Here is an 18,632-nt window from a genome sequence, read left to right as displayed (position 1 = left end):
GGGCTGCATATTTATTGGGATAAGGGTGGGAAGGAGAAGATAGAACACTAATGCTGCAGGTTTCTAGCGGATCCCCGCTATCCCGGGTCGGATCCCCGCTATCCCGGGTTATATCCCCTCTATCCCGGGTCGGATCCCCGCCATCCCAGGTCGGATCCCGCGGGCACAGCCGCAAGGGGCGGTGCCGTGAGGGCGGGGCAAGCGCCGTCCTTCGGCTCCCTTCGGCTCCCTTCGGCACTCTCCGGCAGCGCTCGGCAGCCAATCGGCGCCGCGGGCGCCTTCCCGCCTCACCCCGCTGTCGCGTGCCGTGCGGGCCCGGTGCTGAGGGCGCGGCGGGGCCGGCGCTGTCCCGGGGCTGTCCCGGGCCTGGCCTGCGGCAGCGGCGGCGGCTCCAGCGGGGACAGAACCGAGGGGGGGCTCGGGGAGGGCGGCTGGCTGTCTGCGGGCGGCTAGGAGCAGTGTCCCCGTGCGGCCCGAGGGCAGGCGGAGGTAAGGCCGCGGCCCGGTGCGGCTCTGGTGGGGTTTTGGCCCCACAGGCTGCGCGAGGCGGGCCGGGAAGGCGAGCCGGGCCCGGGCCGGGGCTGGGAGTGCAGGAGATGGGCCGGGCCGGGCCGGGCCGGGCCTGGCCTGGCCTGGCCTGGCCTGGCGGGACCGAGCAGGCCGCAGCGCCGGCACATGCTCTGGAGAAGGAGCTCTGCCCTGGGGTAAGGGAACGAACCGGCCTGAGCCCAGCCTCGGGGGGAGCCTGGGGGGAACGTCCGAGGGCCCGGGTTACCTCGGCTGAGGCCGCAGCTCTGACTGACTCACAGCTTCAGCCTTGAGGCGGCCTGTGCCCGTCCCTGCAAACCTGACTGAAGGAAGGGCCTTGCCCACGCTCCCCTGATGGCTCTGTCAGTGTGGAGATCCCCGAGCAGAGAATTCGGCAGGGATGGGTGTGTTCTGCTGAGCCAGTTGAGGTCAAAGCAGGGCAGATGGTCTAGTGCTGCTCATAGTATTTATTGGAATAAGGGTGGGAAGATAGAACACTAATGCTGTAGGTGGCTTGTTTTAGAAGATGACTGGAAGAGCTAGAGCCAGAGGAAGGCCTCCCAGACAGACACCTCCTCTTGCTGCAGTAGGAGATGCACCTGTGAGTTGGTTTTCTTTTTTCTTTCTTTACCAGGATTTGAGAGTCATACCTCACCTACTTCCTATTTCAATATCAGGCAGACGTGTTCTATGTTTTATGTGTGTATGCATATATTCTGCTGGGTGTACAGTTAATACAGCTCTGTTTTATTAAAGATATTTTATTAAGTTTCCAGTAACATGAAACTCTGAATTGTGGGATTGCCCGTGCTGTTCTTCCAGCCGCGACACTTTTTAATGTAACTTATTCACTAGCCACTAAAATTACATAAGACATTTTTATAGAATAACTAATCAGTTACTTGAGGTATCAGAGGGATTGTAGAAAATGAGAAGTCCATGAATTTTAGTTAGAGCTTGGAAAGAGGGGATTGGCATTAGCTATTAGTTAAATGAATAATAACTTTAAAAGTTTCCTCAGTCCAGTAATTTTGAGTTTCAGGTGTAGAACAGTAACTCTGCTACTTAGTATAGCACAGAAAGGGTTTAAATGTACATAACCTAAATGTACGTGTAAGGGTTAGAATGTGCATCCCTCGTGCCCTGGAGTGCGTGGTTTCTCTCCTCAGTGAGTGCCCTGTTTGTTCCCCAGTGGCAGGTCCAGCAGGGCATGCCTGGCCCGCTGCGCGGCCGGCGGCACCCACAGCAGCCCCAGCTCCAGCAGCAGCAGCACCCACAGCAGCCCCAGCAGCAGCTGCAGCACCCACAACAGCTCCAGCAGCAGCTCCATGTTCCTCCAGCACAGTCGGAAGAGCCCGGGGGCCACGGGCACCTGCGTGCCTGTGAGACCCCCCTGCAGGAGAGGAGGCCAGAAGGTGAGAAGGGCTGGGACATCCGGTGTCTACAAGAGCACCTGTTCTGGAGAGAATACAGGCATCCTTTAGAACACCTGTATTTAGAATTGAGGCATCCTTTAGACTGTATTCATCTCTTTTTTCTTTTCAAAATGAGTTTTGTTACTGAGATTTGGAAGATGTTTGCTACATAGCAAAAGCTGAAATTTAACATTTTGTGATTACTCTTAAATTTGTCTTAATACCTTTCAAGATTTAATGTCATTATATATTTTTATTTGTTAATATGTGATAGTATGTGTGTTATTTATTACTTAGTTGTGATTCTTGAATTTTAAACAATAGGGTTACAGGTTTCCTCAGGACTCCAGGATTTGTCTTTAAGAGATAGGGGTGGACGTCGCAGAGATTTCCATGACCTTGGGGTAAACACTCGGCAGGCCATGGTGCACGTTCAAGAATCCAAAACTGGTATGTTTAAATCAGACTCTAGACATGTAAGCAGTTTGAAATGGAGGAGTCTCCTTTATTTCTGCTCTTAGTTTCCCCTAAAGAGCCAAGTAAGATAAATCTTCAGAGTGTATTAGAAGAAGAGAAGGAGTTGTTGCTGGTACCTGAAGAGGAGCACGGAGCGTTGTCCTGGCAGCTGAAGGCTGTACAGAAAGCTCCAGAGGGTGGATGAGTGTGTCTGGTAATACAGAGTGAGCCATAGCTCACGGGGTTAGAGCAGATGAGGAACACCACTGGCCTCTAATCTTTGTCTGCCTGCCACAGCTTAAACAACTGTCTCAGGCTGTTGAATGGCTGTGAAATGGTAACATTCTGTAACTGTTCCCACGTTGGCTCTCATTTCAGGTTTTTCAGGAAAAATGATCAAGCTGACCACCAACCACTTCCGTCTGACGTCGCGCCCGCAGTGGGCGCTGTACCAGTACCACGTTGGCTACAGCCCCGAGATGGAGGCGCGGCGCCTGCGCTCCGCCCTGCTCTTCCAGCACGAGGAGACCATCGGCAAGACACATGCCTTCGATGGCTCCATACTGTTCCTGCCAAAGAAACTGGAGAGCAAGGTATGACACCAGAATGCCCTTTGGTTTTGTGTCATCGCTTGCAGTTTGTTCTTGGTTCTCACTAGCTAGGTGAGCTTAGGGAATTGATGTCCCACAGGCAGTGTGTTGAATATACCAATGTAAGCTAATTTGTTGTGTAGAGAAATTTGGTAATAAACTTCTGGTTCTAATGGTTAATTTCTGGAATCATCCTCTGCACAGAAGTGATACTACAGACAGTATTTCTCCTTTTGTTTCCTTTGTACTTAGATCTTTTCATACCGTCTGTATTTTAACGCCCCACGTAATTGAAAGGGTGGATGAGCTGGGTGTATGTGGCAAGGTTTTGGTAGCTGGAGGGGTCAGGGTGGCTCCTATGGGAAGGGGTCAAGGTCAGCCCTGTGTTGCACAGTCATTGCCAGCCAGATTCAGAATGGACCCATCACAGGCTAAAGCTGAGCCCATCTGCAAAGTTGTTGGCACCTCTGTGTATTTAAAAAGCAGGGAAAAATTGCAGAGCAAAGAAAGATCTGAGAAGAAAGGAGCACCAGGGGGAAAACACCTCTGTACTGATGGCAATCCCTGCCCTCTGTGCTGTATGCCACTCCTTGCTTCACTGCAGGGACTGGGTGTAGCCAGTGCTGTTCACAGAGGGGCCAGAGGAGTCTGGAGTGAAGCTGAGTTTGGAAAAGGGAGAGGGGAAGAAGTTTTCACTCTGTGTGCTAATCTTTGTCTTTTTGCTTCCCAGTATCTGAATCAGTAATTAAATATATATTAGTTGGCAATATGTTAGCTTATTTCCTCAAGCTGAGTCCTTTTCCTGTCTGGTAATGGGTAAGTGATGTCCCTGCCTTCATCTCAAGTTCAGCTGCTCTGGGAGAGCCCCATTCTACCCCCAAGTTGTTTTCATCCTCATGAGCAGAGTCTTGCAGGTTGTAGTTGACAGTCCTAGTGGGAGATGGAATCCACATTTCAGTTAGTCTTGAATTATTGCTTGGAATAAAAATGGCTGAGTCCAGTCTGATATTACTGGAGCAGAATGCAGAGACAGCGCTGTTTGCTCTGGTTTTGTTAACCTCATTTCACTTTCTCAGGTTACTGAGCTGTTCAGTAGGACTCGAAATGGGGAGGATGTGAAGATAACAGTCACACTCACTAATGAGTTGCCACCCACTTCACCTACTTGTCTGCAGTTTTACAACATCATTTTTAGAAGGTATGCTCTACAAGTTATGTCTTTATAAGAAGTTACTCTAAAAATATCTGAAGTAAATTTTTCCACTCCAAGGAATAGGCTACAACAAATAAGTATTATAAATGTAAATTTTTAAGCCTTTCTGGCTATTGTTATTGTGGGGCCAGCCACATCTGGCAGTACTGTCAAGTGCAGTTGTGTGTATTTCTGAGCCATGTTAGTGTGAAAGGAGTTAATGCTGTTGTAGGCAGTTACAACACCCCACCCTCCTTTTTGTGTGTGGGTTTGCCTCTTAAAGCAAATTACAGAGCAGGACATTGAACTGCAAATTTCCTCCTTTGTGGCTCTGGTCTTTCCTCTTAACCTTGGTATCTGGCCTGTTGGGACTGCTGCTTTCAGCTGGTTGGTGAAGGGTGGAGTTGGACCTGAACTTCTCACCTGATTATTGTTAATAAGTGTCCATGACCTTTATAAATTGAGTGTAATGAGAAGTTCATATTTTACATAACCAGATGAGCATTGAGTTTGTGCATAGGGATTGGACCATGCATGATATGATGATGATAATAATAGTAATAATGCTAAAGGACATCCATTTTTCTATTTTTAGGCTTTTGAAGATGCTGAATTTGCAGCAGATTGGACGTAATTATTACAACCCCAGTGATCCAGTCTGCATCCCTAACCACAGGTTAGGCAGAACCCTTGGTTTTCAGAGGGGTGCAGGGGTTGCTGCTGTCAGGGCTGTCCTCATTCCTGCAGGATCCCTGCAGTGTGCCTGGTGCTCCTGCCTGCCCTGGGCCTGCTCTACGAGCTGGTGGGCCTGAGCTGCCTGGGGGCCATCATGGGGCTGTGCTGCACTCCCTGCCTTTAATCTGGCCTGTACAGCCTGGCTGCTGGGAGGAACTGGGCAGTGTCCAGCTGGATAAACTCTGGTCTTTTTGTTCTGAAAGTCTCCTGAATACCTACACACTTTGTGAGGTACTTAACAGCATGAAATGGATTTCTTAGCTGACTAAAGATAGCTACCTGTAAAATATTTTTGATTTTGTTAACCTTCAAGAGCTTGTTATATTTGGATCATGGCTTCACTGTGCCATCACAGTGAAGTGCTCTTGGGTGTCTGTGAAAGTGGGCAGGAATAAGGGGTCAGAATGAAGATCCTCTAAAGCACACTAAGATTCTGTGTGTTCTCCTTTGCCAGGCTGATGGTGTGGCTGGGCTTCACAAGCTCCATCCTGCAGTATGAGGAGAATATCATGCTGTGTGCAGACGTGAGCCACAAGGTTCTCCGTGGGGAGACAGTGCTGGATACTATGCACAGCCTTCACTCCCAGGTTGGAGAGGAGAGATTTAGAGATGCCTGTGCTAAAGAGCTGATTGGTTTAATTGTTCTCACAAAGTAAGTCTTCTTGGAGAGCTCTTGGTGCTCCATGTCCTGAAGTAGGCAATAAAGCATCAGAAAGCCAGAAAATGCTGTCATTGTCAAACTAGCAAACTGATCAGGGTGACAGCATTTGCTAAAGCAGAAAGTACACACTGGTTTTCTTTGATTTTATTACAGTTTAGCTTGAGGTAGAATTGAGAGCCTATTACAGTTGAAAACTTGAAGTTATTACTTCTGAAAGGAGCAAAACTTCCAACTTTCATGAGTACTGACAGTAACTTTGTCATCCCAGTGTATTTCTTTTCTATTTGAGTTAAGATTTAAACAAAGAGTGATGAAATGTTTATGTAGGTACAATAACAGAACATACAGAATTGATGACATCGACTGGGATAACAATCCAAAGAGTACCTTCAGAAAATCAGATGGTTCTGAGATGAGCTTTGTGGACTACTACAAAAAGGTATGAAAATGTAACTGTGTGTTCTATGCTTTGACTTGGAATGCTCAGTCATTGTTACAGGTTTACTTAGGATGCACGGGTTTCTAATTAATCCATAGTATTTTAATTTAACAGAATTTTGTTTAAAGGACACTGTGTAATCTGAGATCAGTAACTCACCTGCACAGCATGGTTTGCTGAGAGGAGTCCATCCCAGGGAGTAGTTGGTCAGGCAGGAGCCTGCACAGATAAGCAAGGAGCTGTTGGGAAAACGCAGAAGGGAAGCTTTGGGAAGGTGGAAGCAGGGCCAGGTAATGTGGGAGGAACACAGATACATTGTCACAGCGTGCAGAACTGAGGCTGGAAAGCCAGAGTGCCTCTGCATTGAGTGTCTGTCACAGCTGCACCCCTGGAATTGTCAGGTCTTCCTTCATGTGTACCAGCTTCAGCAGAAACAGGGCTATGGGAAGGCTCAAGTTCAGAAACTTCACTTGGCAGTCTTGTTTGATTTTTGTGATTTCTTAAATCCAATTACTCTGTAGGTTGGGAACTTTGTCCATTGCTGAAGTGGAAGGAGCATCCCAGTGTTGAATTAGATAGCCCAGATGATAATGCCTCAGGCAAGGCACAGGCTTTGTTTCTGTTGTCTCTTACACATCAGTAGTTTGATGGCATCAGTTGAGAGAACAGTGCTTCCCTGCTTTGCCTTTTCTGGCAAAAGCAATTCTTCTGAGATGTGCTAATTGAAAAAGATTACTAGTGGATTTTGGGTTTGTTTTAGGAACAATACTTGTTTTCTAAAGTGAGCACTATTATTCAGAAATAATAATGTTTGTTATGAGTAACTTGTTTGTTATGAGTAAATTAACATGCAGTCTATATTTCTGATACAGCAATATAACATAGAAATTAGTGATTGGATGCAGCCTGTCCTGATCAGTCAGATGAAGAGGAAGAGAGGGAACATACAAGGATCTGTGGCTCTGATTCCAGAGCTGTGCTCCTTAACAGGTACTATAGCATTTTCCATATCAAAACATCTGTCAAACCATAATGCCTACTGAAAGAGGTATTCTGACAGCAGCTTTCTGCAGAGTTCAGGGAAACTGTTTTGTTTCTATAAATGTGAGTCTAGGAACACACTTTGTAGCTACAAGATTGGATATTTAAACGGGACCGGAAAGCTTGAGGGGGTTTGTTGTTGAATAGTGTTTAGCTATGGTGTTCAACATCAGCACTCTGAAAACTGGTGGAGTTTTGGTGGTAGAACTTCTGTTGAAAAAGAGCAATTCACTAGCAATTGATGATAATTTTGTAAGATACATAAATACATGTTTTGCACTAGCAGTACCTGAACATCTCAGCTATTTGTTTTGATTTGAAAACGGAGCTGAAGAGCTGCAATGCCTTGTGTGGTTTCCTCTCAAGTGCAAAAATCCAGGATTTCTTTTCATGCCTATGGGGATGTATGTACAGGAAGCAACTGAAAACTTGGGCTACTACTGCCACCACTTCCTCTGTCTGCAGGACATGTAGTACTAATCTGCACGAGCAGCAAGTTTCATTTTTACAGTCCTTCATCTTGACTCGGACTCAGAAAAGGCTTTGCTGTTGGCAGGACTGACCGACAAGATGCGCAACGATTTCAACATGATGAAGGACCTGGCCATCCACACACGGCTGCCGCCCGAGCAGAGGCAGCGCGAGCTTGGCAGGCTTCTCAACTACATCCAAAAGTATGGCACCTACTGTCCTCTGCTTCTGTCTCTTCAAAGATGCCTATAACAAACCTCTTGCAGTGAAACTTCTGAAATCTTACTAGATTTTAAAAAGTCAGCAGGAACAAATTTCTCACGTTTTTCATTCATATCTTGTTTTTAAACAGAGATGACAATGTTCAGAAGGAGCTCCGAAACTGGGGTTTAAGCTTTGATAATAAATCAGTGTCCTTTACAGGAAGAATTGTTCAAGGAGAAAAGATCTTTCAATCAGGAGCCATGGTAAATAATAAATCAACTTCTAAAATCTTCTGGGTGTTTCACTGATGAAACAAGTTCTTAAGGAAGGAAATGGTACTTTTTGGTTTATAAGTGAAGGATAAAGAGTGAAAATGTTATACACAAGTCTTTGTCCAAGCAGGAGATTTGCAGATTTCTTAAGTTGTTCCCAAGCTGTAGTTAGAAACCCTTGAAGGCACTCCATCACAATGGGGCTGTCCTTGCAGAGCAGTCCTTCTGGCCAGGCACACAGTCCAGGAGAGCAGAGGTGTTTCCCATTAGTTTCCATCTGTTAAAGAGGTGCCAAGGCTTTCTGCTGAAAAGCCACTAAGGATTTCAGCTGGGTGGCCAGAACACAGGCAGGATGAGCACAGGATGTGTGCTCAGCACAGGTAGGATGAGCCCTGTGAGCAGTGCAGATGTGTGTGCAGTCAGAGGCTGTTGTCAAACACGAGCTGTTTGCCCCGCAGTTCGATTACAACCCCCAGTTTGCCGACTGGACCAAGGAGACGCGCGGCGTGCCCCTGATCCGCTCCATGCCCATCGACAGCTGGCTGCTCATCTACACCCGCCGCAACTACGACGTGGCCAACACCCTGCTGCAGAGCCTCTTCAAGGTCACCCCCTCCATGGGCATCCACATGAACAGGCCCAGCATGTGAGTGTCCTCGCTGAGCTCAGGGAGAACCGTCACTGTGCTGGGCTGCTCTGTGAGGGGAGGGTGTAGTGTGTCCCACAGCCGGTGTCTGGGAGGTTTTTCATAAAGCACAGTTGCTTTCAGTATGCAGATTGTTCTGTTTTCTCTTGGGATTGACTTTCCTTACTCATACTTTTATTTCTGAGAGCTTTTCGTATGCCAAAACTAAGAAGTATCAGGCAGACAGTCATTGAAACAAACCCTTCTCTAAGGAGTATTTTTTGCTGACTTAGGATGTATTCTGATTCTGATCTGTTCTCCTTGCAAATATCCTCCCTTGAGTACCTGTACTTGCTTTTAATTTTGAATTTCATTGTGTTTGGAAACCTGAGTTTGGAGGTGATTCCTTTTAATCTTCAGATGTGTGAAAGTGGTTTGTTAATAGCTGTAAATGTGACATTTCATACACTATTGATGCGTAGTGAGCTTTTATGCTTTTACTAAGTTTCAATAGCTGTTAGCTGTTCTTTTTCTGTAAGCATTTTCTCTCTTTCTTTTCAGGATTGAAGTAGATGATAGAACAGAAGCATATTTAAGGGTTTTACAGCAAAGGGTTACCTCTGACATAAACATAGTATGTATTTGAATCCATAATTTCAAATCCTGTTTATCTCTGTAACTGGTGTTCAGTGGGATTTGCTCTCAGAACCGCAGCTTTGGGCTCCTGAGAATCCACTATGTACCTGCCAGTCCTCCTGTGCAAAGCTAACACTGACCATGGGTATCCTTCTGGATAAGAGCCTTTGGTTCTGAAGTACAGACACTGACACTTTGCAGTTCTTTCTTTCACTGTGAACATTTGAATATTTCTCTTGTGCATAAGAACTTTTTCCTAAAGAACTGTTTAAGTGCTGTGTAGCTCTGAGAATGCAGCTTCTTACAAAGATTCTTTTTCCTTCAAAGGTAGTTTGTATCTTGTCTAGCTCCCGAAAGGATAAATATGATGCCATCAAGAAATACCTGTGCACAGACTGCCCCATCCCCAGCCAGTGTGTGCTGGCTCGCACTTTGAGCAAACCGCAGACTATCATGACGGTAGCAACAAAGATTGCCTTGCAAATGAACTGTAAAATGGGTGGGGAGCTCTGGAGTGTGGAGATCCCCGTAAGTATTTTCTTAGGAATGGTAAGTGCTCTTTCTGAGGCTGTAGTTCAGAAGCAAGGCCGGTGTGCAGCAGGTGCTGTGTGTGATTGCCTTGCAGCTGAAGCAGGTGATGATTGTGGGCATCGATTGTTACCATGACACTGTCTCTGGCAAGCAGTCCATCGCCGGCTTCGTCGCCAGCCTCAACCAGTCTGTCACACGGTAAGAGCGGGCTGCCACGGGTAAAAAACCCTCAAAACAGTAAAAAAACCCTTTCAATGGGATCGCCCATCAGGAAAATTCATAACTGGTTTGCTGTAATGGTTAATGTGAAATGTATTGTGAATTTTACCCACTGCATCCCTTGAAGGAGTGGCCTTGTCCCACATTGCTTGAGAGAGGGGTCAAGTGGTGGAGACATGGCTGGGATGAATAGAGAGCATCAGGGTAACAGGGTCTTCCTCTTTTGTGTTGACTTGTGTGAAAGGCTCCTCTTGGTTGAGAAGAATTTTAAGTCACGCTATGGCACTTTTGCCATGTTTTTATTTAGGGGGAATATTCTCATAGAACCCCAGCTCTTCCTTGGCTGCATTGACCCACGACACCCATAAAGACTAAGTGGTCATGGGCATTTTAAAAATAACTTCATTGCAGCAAGCCTGGGAAATGCTTTGAAGGTTTCTTTCATTTTGTTCTTCACAGGTGGTTCTCCCGCTGTGTTGTTCAAAGTCGTGGGCAAGAACTTGTGGATGGAATCAAAACCTGCTTGCAAAGTAAGGGAAGGAAAGGGAAGGAGTTCTGCTCTTGTAGTGCCAGATCTAAGAACTGACAATTCAGCTTCTCAAAATCCTCCTCTCCTGCTGGTCTGAGAGGAGGCTTTACCAGCCTGTACTTGGATAACCAGAGATTAAACATTCTATTATAAATACTGCTGAAAATGAATAGCATCTTGTGTAAATCTTTCACTGATTGCCACATTCCTTTGCAATAATTAAAAACTACTGAGCAGTGCACTTCCAAGAATGCTTTAAGGGAGTCTGATTTCAAGGAGGGCAGCTCCTGCTGTGAGAGAGGCCAGCAGAGCAGGTGTGTCCTTGGGTCCTTTCTGGTTGTGGGTGCACAGGCAAACCAGAGCTCTTCCTTGCAGCTATGTTTGTGCAGCAGGACACTGAGGGATTGAGGACCTTACTTTTCCAACTTACTGCTGTTTTTCTAGGAATAAAAATCTATTTCTGTTTTGGAATGAATTGTCATCACAACTAATGGCTTTTACTCTTGTTTTTTTAAGCTGCTCTGAGGAACTGGTCTAAATGGAATAAGTCTTTGCCCTCTCGTATTTTTGTGTATCGTGATGGTGTTGGAGATGGACAACTCAATACTTTGGTTAATTATGAAGTGCCTCAGTTTCTGGATTGCTTGAAGAGTATTGGTACTGACTACAGGTAAATCTGTTTCTACCAACCCTCTTCTTTATACTGCCAGAGAAATAAACACTGGCTACAAAACGAGCCTATGGATGAAGACTGTCTAAAGTTGTGAACAGTGTCTTACTCTGAATCACTAAAGACTTACCTGTGAAATTAATGCCCTGGAACCCCAGAGAATCTGCCCCTGAATACTCCTTGTGCAGTTTTGTAGGAGAGTATTGTTTTTTTCCTTTTCCCTTTCTTTTAGCCCGAGACTCACTGTGATTGTGGTGAAGAAACGAGTGAATGCCAGGTTCTTTGCAGAGGTTGGGGGAGGACTCAAAAACCCACCCCCAGGGACTGTTGTTGATACAGTGGTGACCAGACCAGAGTGGTGAGTTCCTGCAGAGGTAACACACACACTGCTCCAGGCTGGGCACAAAGGAGATGGATCCAACAGTGGGACTGTAGGATCAAGTGTAAAAACACTTCCCACACTTGTGTGGCTCAGGGGCTGGAGAAAATGAGCAGTGTAAGCTAAGGGCATGTGCAGGGTGGTTATCAGGAGGAAAAGGGGACAGAACAAAGAGTTGAGGTTGTTCTGGTCTCAAGACCTGGTCCATATAATAAGGTTATTCACGTTCCTCCAGGTCTCCTGGCCTTTCAGACACACAGGAAGCTTTTGTGGCCACAGCCTAGGCATCCTTGTGGGGTGCACTCAATAAGCATGAAGTGGCTCTCAAAACAAGACAGATCCATGGGGACTGTCAGTAACGGGCTGGGGTTCCTGTGGCAGGTACGATTTCTTCGTGGTGAGCCAGACGGTGAAGAACGGCTGCGTGGCACCCACGCACTACAACGTGATCTACGACACCAGCCAGCTGAAACCCGACCACGTGCAGCGCCTCACCTACAAGCTGTGCCACATGTACTACAACTGGTCGGTGAGTGCTCCTGCCAGGGCCAGCCTGCATGCAGAACTGACATTGCCCACCTGCAGAAGTGTCTGCTCCTTTGTGGAGGTGCAGCTGTGCTGCTGCATTGCCTTGAGGCCTCTGTGGCACACACAGCTCAGCACACACTCAGCTCGGGCACTTCTGCAGCCACAGACAGCACACACACCTCCCACCTTCTGCAAGGCCCAGCACTGAATGTTAACCTGTGTAAGAGGTAGCAGGAGGGCACCACAGTCGGGAAGTTTTGGGGTTTTGCATCTGTTCTTTTTTGGGAGTATGTAAAGTTATTTTCACAAATCAGCATAAACAACAGGCAATACAAATTTTACAGGTATGCAGACTTTGGAGGTCCAGGGCTCTTTGTTGTAGCATCTGCATGCTTATTTAAAATTACCTGAAAATAATTGCCTTCCTTTTCTTTTTTCCCCTTTCTGCAGGGTATTATCAGAGTACCTGCTCCTTGCCAGTACGCTCATAAGTTGGCTTTCCTTGTGGGTCAGAGTATTCACAGAGAACCAAACCTGTTGCTCTCAGACAGACTGTACTACCTTTGAAGCTGAGTTACCAGCCAAACAGAAGAGAGCAGTTCCTCTCTAGGGAATGTAGAATTGTCTGGGCTTTTGGTTTCATTTTGGTTTTCGTAAGAGACGTGCACAGGATATGTGCAGCTGTGGAAATTATTTTATTTTCATTGTACCAAGGAAAAGCTTGAGATTTGCATTTTGAACAGGTGTCTGCTTGCTAGAATAACTACAAAAATTTTTATGATATTTGATACTTACTTTCTAAAGTTTTTCTCAAATTCTTCCCAAAGTTTATTGGTTGTTCTTATTTACATTTTGATAAGTCTTACACAGAATTACTTCTTGCATGGGAGATAGTTATGCAGACCAGAATCCCAACTCTTCCAGCTGGTATTTACCCTTCTAATTTTCAAAATGCTTCAATATTGTTGATTCCTTGTTTTTCTTGGTTAAGATGAGGGCCAGCTTTGTCTCCTGAGCTGTTTCATACCTTAAGAGGAGGTGACCAGGTGCTCTTGGTTACCAAGGCTTTGTCTGCAGGCTGCACAGAATGCAGAACCTTGGCAGGATTTTGAGCAGTTGTTGTGAGGGATTTGCACACCAGCCCCAAACTCTGGTGCTGCCAGGGCAGGGAGGGCTCTGCCAGGCTGGGCAGCTCAGGGCCAGTGCTGTGTGCAGCCAGGGGCAGTTCAACACAGGCTCCTTAACTGAGAAATACATTTCCATCAAGGAATATCAGTGCCCTGGCAGGCTTGGGGTTTTGGTTTTGTAGTTGCAAGCACTGGGAAGCAGCCCTGGTTTGTTCATGTCTGAGGTTTTCATTGGTCACTGTTCTGCAGCTCATTTTGTGAAACTAACAGCAGCTGTGGGGATGGAGGTTGATTCCAGATTTTTGCAGTAGCAGAGTCAAACTACTGCACCTGGAGAAATTCAGATTAGTGCTGGTTTTCTTAACCACCTTGTTGTGAACCTTGTTGCTTTTCTTTGTGAGATTTAAATAAAGTTGTTGCTGAAATCCTTGCCCGTTTGAACCTGTTCTGGGTATTTTGTACTTCAGCACTGGGCTTTGGGCACAGATGGGACAATTGCTGGAGTAACTTTGCAACCCTTTTTAACCTCTGGGAAGCTCTTGCAGATGAGGAGCTTTTCTTTATTCTGCAGTGAACTTCAGCAGCCAGGGGCAGTTCTGAAACAAGGCTGACACAGGAAGGCAGCAGCTGACACAGGGGATTTATGAAACATACTGCACTCTACAAAATATCAAATTATTTATTTATATAAAATATAATACACAACGATCGTACACATGCACACACCCACACAGTACTTTACCACAAATGTAGGCCAGTTATCTTCTTTAATTAAATGTTATAATCTAGCACACAGTATTTTACAGTAATTTACATTGTTATCTGAAGACACAATGGGGAAGCTTTGATCATTCATTTATAAACCTTCCATAAATTACAAAAAGAAAGGCAGTCTGAAAAGTATGTATAAACAGTAAAAACAATTTACAAATGGACAAGAATTACAAAATAGTAACAGCCAATGACTGCCATCAGGGTGGAGGGTTGGTTTTTGTGATATGCCAATGTTGCAGTTGGGTTTGATAGAGCCTGGTGTGGCTGTAACGCTTTGTCCTTTCACTGCAGATGGACTTGCCTCAATCTGACAGCAGCAGAATGAAAATGCCTTTTAACCTAGCACTGAACCTCCACAGGAAAGAACGGGGGAGTAAAGGGGTTTTGGTGTGCAGTTGGTTTTTCCCAGTAGCTTAGGAAGGGAACCAGGAACCCCAGAGCTGGAGGATGGAAAGGGGTGAGGTTTGAGTAATTACACTGCCTGGTTCCCCTGCATGAGAATGGCAAACCAGTGCAGGGTTTTGGTTTTTACTGGGGCAGCAAAAACTGAAAAGGGTTTAGCACAGCACTTGCACACTGCCAGGAGTCCATCAGCCGGGGCTGGGGCAGTACCAGTGTTCATCTGGAGCTACTGGTGGAGGGAGGATGGACACAGCTGCATACACAGTACATACAAAGTATACGCTGCATATTTATTAGACAGTACAAATCATTGTGCATTAATAAGGCAAAACATCAAGGCTGATTCAACTAGGAGTTTCAAGACCATTTTTGTTAATGAGTGGATCCAGTGGGGGGATCTCTCTGAACTAGCAATCAGTGAAGAGAGTTTCCTCCCCCCACTCATGGTTCAAGGAGAATAAAGGCTGAGATTTTTCCAATGGAGTTGTAGGTGTTGAGATGACTTCAAATAAAACCATGTTCTTCTGGTCTTAATCCCATAACTTTTTTTTTTTTTTTAACTTTTTAAAAAATACTTTTGCAACAGCAAATCCATTTCCCTTTTTTCCTTGCTGTTTTGATTAAGCAATTGGCATGACTCTATTGATGTCAGGGTTAAAAATGCAACGGTCTGGTAAAGTACTGCATAGTCATGAAAGCCCTAGTTTTGACTTTAAAAACAAAGAAAAGTACACAGACTGGAAGCTTTACAGGTTGTCCAGGAGCACATGACTCATTTCACTGCACCAAGCCTTTTCAGCAGTTTCTTGCCTTTGGAAAGCAGCCCCTTTTTCTTTTTCGAGGCCATATCCCTGCCTCTCCCGGGGCTCCCCGAGCCCAGCACAGGTGACGGAGGAGACCCGGAATGGAGATGAACTGTGGGGGAAGGTGCTCTCCGGGAGGTACCTGTATTCTCAGGAGGAACCTAGTAGGTACATTGTTATCATTTATTCAATCTTTGAAAGCTTCAAAGCCAACAGAGCAAGAAACTTGGTAACATCACCTGTCCCATTACCCACTTAAACAAAAGGGGTTTCTTTCTTCTCTCTGGCTCAAAATACTGCGTGGGCTTATGGAAAATACATCAATTTAGAGGGGAAAAAATATAGAAATTGAAAACCCACCAATAAAGCCCAGTTTTGGTTGTACCTTTGTAAAGGAAATGTTGGATACACTTGCTTTGCCAGAATTCTGGCCATAAAAGCCACAAAATTGGCTTTGGTTTTTCATTTCAGTACTCTGATAGTACTAAAATGGAGAGGGATACTTTCAGCTATAGATTTAAGAAAAATAAACATGTTAAGTACTACAGATTAGCAATCTATAGAAGCCAAACTCTTTTCAGAAGAAAGTACTTAAAATGCTACATGATCACTTACTTTTTAATGTCCTTTAAATGCCTTTTCTTTAAAATTGGCTAGCAAACTTTATGTACAGATTAGAGAAGATGGCACACTGGCTTAAAAAAAAAAAAAAGGAAAAAGAAAAAGCTAAAATGAACCTTAATTGCAATCAAAGAAAGCTTAAAGGCCCTGAGTGCTTGATGTGTATGCTGCAGCTATGAGGTTGTTAGATGACAGCATTCCTAAATATTTTGAACAGCTTTTTTTTTTTTTCAGTCATCAAAAGCACTTGGATGAAAATGCTAAAATTACATATACTCAGCCTATCCTAACTACAGTGCCCAGCTGGCAAAATGGTTGCTATCAATTAGGATGATATTTTCACAGTAGAATCCATGCTGTAGGGAGGCCTGCTAGCTTTAGTTCAAGTTAAAATGTCAGCAATTCACTGGCTCATTGTGCAACAGTGAGTTAAGCAAAGGGGCTTCAAGCCTACTTTGATTTTAAATCAAGGTCTAATTCTAATGAAAAAAAAAAACCAAAACAAACCAAAACAACTTGGTAAAGCACCCCAACGTACACCTGAAGATACCAGATATGGAGTCTAATGCATTCATTCAGTGAGCTGCATGTTTCAGGTCGAGACTTTATTGCATTGGTAAACCAAACAGTCGCTAATATTGCAAAGGTACGCTGCTAGGAAAATCCAGTGAATTGTACCACAGGAGGGGATTCTTTTCAGAAGTGTTGAATAGTTGGTCTTAGGCAAACTGGGGTACAATAGATTGTGGAAAACACATTTTAAGGCAGACAATTTAAGTGGCTGTGTTTGAGTGTAGTGAGTTTCAGAACCAACTATCCCCTTGTAAACTACCGTCCGTGCCAGCGGCACTGCTGGTTCTGCAGGGGCTGCAGCTTTGTGCTTTTCTCTTGACACATGAGCTTGGAATTTTTACATCCCAGCTTGGCTAGCAATGCAATATGCAGCTTTGTTTGTAGGGTAGTTAGACATCAAACTCTCCTCTCTATGTAAACATAAACATTGAGCTCGGGAAGAAATATGTTCCAAACGCTGACCTTCATACAGGGAGGGCTGATGGATTTCAGAGGTTCCTGTTTTAAAGGATTTGTCTCCCAAGAAAGGAGAGGACTTGACTAGGTACAGCAAAGGCATGCAGCCTGGTCTTCTGTGGCCAAGGGGTTTGGAGACATATTTCTTTTCTTTTCCCCCACAATTAAGTTTCAAGACTTGCATTAGATAGCCAGGTAGCTTTAATTGAAATCTCTATTGGTATCTTCAGTTGCTCACTTACGTGAAGGCTACATTGCCTTATTAAGGTGTGAAATGAACACTCTTCTTCTGTTTCCAAGCAGATGAGCAAAGAAATAAAAATATATATAAAATATATAATATATAAAAGTATTGCAGTGATGAAACAAAACCAAAAATGAGATACTCTAAACATGATTAATTCTTTCATGAAAGAGAAGTCTCTGAGCAATTAATTATTGCCAGTTGGAACAGGAAGTTGTAAGGATTAAGAGAGGACAACTGTCAGTCCATCAGCTGCAGTTACAGTTTGTATTTAGAGGAACACTGGTACCAGGCTTTTGTGCAAAGGAACCTTTTTGAAAGAGCAATTTAGAAGCTTTGGGAAATAGCTATCACCAGGAAAGAGCTGCTTAAATTCAGGTTATGAAGGGCGGTACTGCAATGACTGCCACCACACAGCCCACTCAGTTTCTCCATTTACAAACGTAACGAGCTGGCAAAGGCTAAAGCCACTTTCCCTCAGGTTTTATTTTATATATTTGAAAGGTAACTTTAAATGGGCAAATGAATTTAGATGTAATGTTAAAGATAATGTCTAAATGGTACGAGAGACAGAGTGGGATGGCAGATGGGAGTTTAGGTGCTCCTCAGGGGGCTGCTTACCCTTTTGGCCTTGGCTCGCATGGGCGCGTCGTGGGCGTAGCGTGAGGGCGCCTCAGAGAGAAACACTTCCACATCGTCAGGCACTTCTTCGAGGAAGTTGGAAGGAACCAGCCCCTTCTGTCCATTGAGCTCCCCCTGCCAGCAAGGGAAGGAGCAGTGAGTGCTTTCCTCCCACCACATCTGCTCCCAAGGAGGCAGGGACACATTTCTGCCTATTTCAAAGCTGGCGAGGAAGAGGAAATTCCCCTCTACGGCCCCTGGGGAGGCTGAGAGCTCACACAGTTCCACATCCCCTCCCCAGGCTGGTGTTTGCTGGAGCTGGGAGCAGTTTGGGCTGAGCCAGCAGACACAACTTACATAGTAAAATCCATCTTCATCGATCTCACCAAAGACAGTGATGATGTCCCCAGTGCAGAAGGTCAGCTCGGCCTGCAGGAGAGGAGCAGGGACAGGCAAAGATCAGCCTTTCTTTATTAATAGGGAATCCATTCACTTTTCCCCCCACTCCTTCATGTTAAGACACTGGTGAAACCAAATTGATCTTTGACAGCCAAACTTCTTGTTTTTTCCCTTGGGGTTTTTTCCTTGCTAAGCCCAGCCCCTGTCCCAGTGTGTGTGGACACCCACAGGGCTCCCTGTGACCAACAGCCAAGACATTCAGGCCTTGAAGAACCTGCACAAGCTTTGAGGCTTTGAATTGCAGCTTCAAAGGGTCCCTAAATCCATCCTGGTGGAGGGGGAGCTGCTCAGGGCTGCAAGGGAGCTCAGGGCATCACCCAGCCCAGCCCCTGAGGCACAAGGCTCCTGCACTGCAGCTGTGCTGGATTCTCTTCAGCAAAACCTTCACAATGGGCAGCTCCTCTCTGATCAGCACCCAGTGCACTGGGCTC

General features: G+C 45.4%; 2 protein-coding genes across 12 annotated transcripts in view; one reads left to right on the top strand and one right to left on the bottom strand.

The window, feature by feature from the left end:
• Nucleotides 1–429: 429 nt before the first annotated feature.
• On the top strand, nt 430–13,535 carry PIWIL1 (piwi like RNA-mediated gene silencing 1). The gene is made up of 21 exons (XM_071444937.1): nt 430–489; nt 1,052–1,129; nt 1,721–1,943; nt 2,268–2,393; nt 2,778–2,992; nt 4,066–4,187; nt 4,777–4,857; nt 5,371–5,568; nt 5,905–6,016; nt 6,889–7,006; nt 7,614–7,731; nt 7,881–7,995; nt 8,463–8,650; nt 9,191–9,263; nt 9,593–9,793; nt 9,891–9,994; nt 10,475–10,545; nt 11,061–11,214; nt 11,447–11,572; nt 11,975–12,122; nt 12,572–13,535. Exons 2-21 carry the CDS (start codon nt 1,055–1,057, stop codon nt 12,686–12,688), a joined length of 2,685 nt encoding a protein of 894 aa, XP_071301038.1. The 5' UTR covers nt 430–489; nt 1,052–1,054; the 3' UTR covers nt 12,689–13,535.
• A 374-nt stretch (nt 13,536–13,909) lies between these two features.
• RIMBP2 (RIMS binding protein 2) overlaps nt 13,910–18,632 on the bottom strand; it is an 86,765-nt gene continuing 82,042 nt past the window's right edge. For 7 of the 11 annotated variants that reach the window (XM_071444925.1, XM_071444927.1, XM_071444926.1 and 4 more), the window contains 3 exons: nt 18,100–18,171; nt 17,743–17,877; nt 13,910–15,388 (listed from right to left, as the gene is read on the bottom strand). In XM_071444925.1, coding sequence (XP_071301026.1) covers nt 15,197–15,388; nt 17,743–17,877; nt 18,100–18,171 — 399 coding nt within the window. In that variant the 3' untranslated portion in view covers nt 13,910–15,196. Of the gene's footprint in view, nt 15,389–15,911; nt 17,167–17,742; nt 17,878–18,099; nt 18,172–18,632 lie in introns of those variants that run through there. The other 4 variants (XM_071444932.1, XM_071444929.1, XM_071444936.1 and 1 more) reach the window with 2 other exon arrangements.

Source organism: Agelaius tricolor, unplaced genomic scaffold, assembly GCF_023055355.1.
Source record: "Agelaius tricolor isolate 1412-34295 unplaced genomic scaffold, bAgeTri1.0.p SCAF_20, whole genome shotgun sequence".
Lineage (NCBI taxonomy): Eukaryota > Metazoa > Chordata > Aves > Passeriformes > Icteridae > Agelaius > Agelaius tricolor.
The sequence above is the reverse complement of the archived record's forward strand: the minus strand, read 5'-3'. Positions and strand labels throughout refer to the sequence as shown.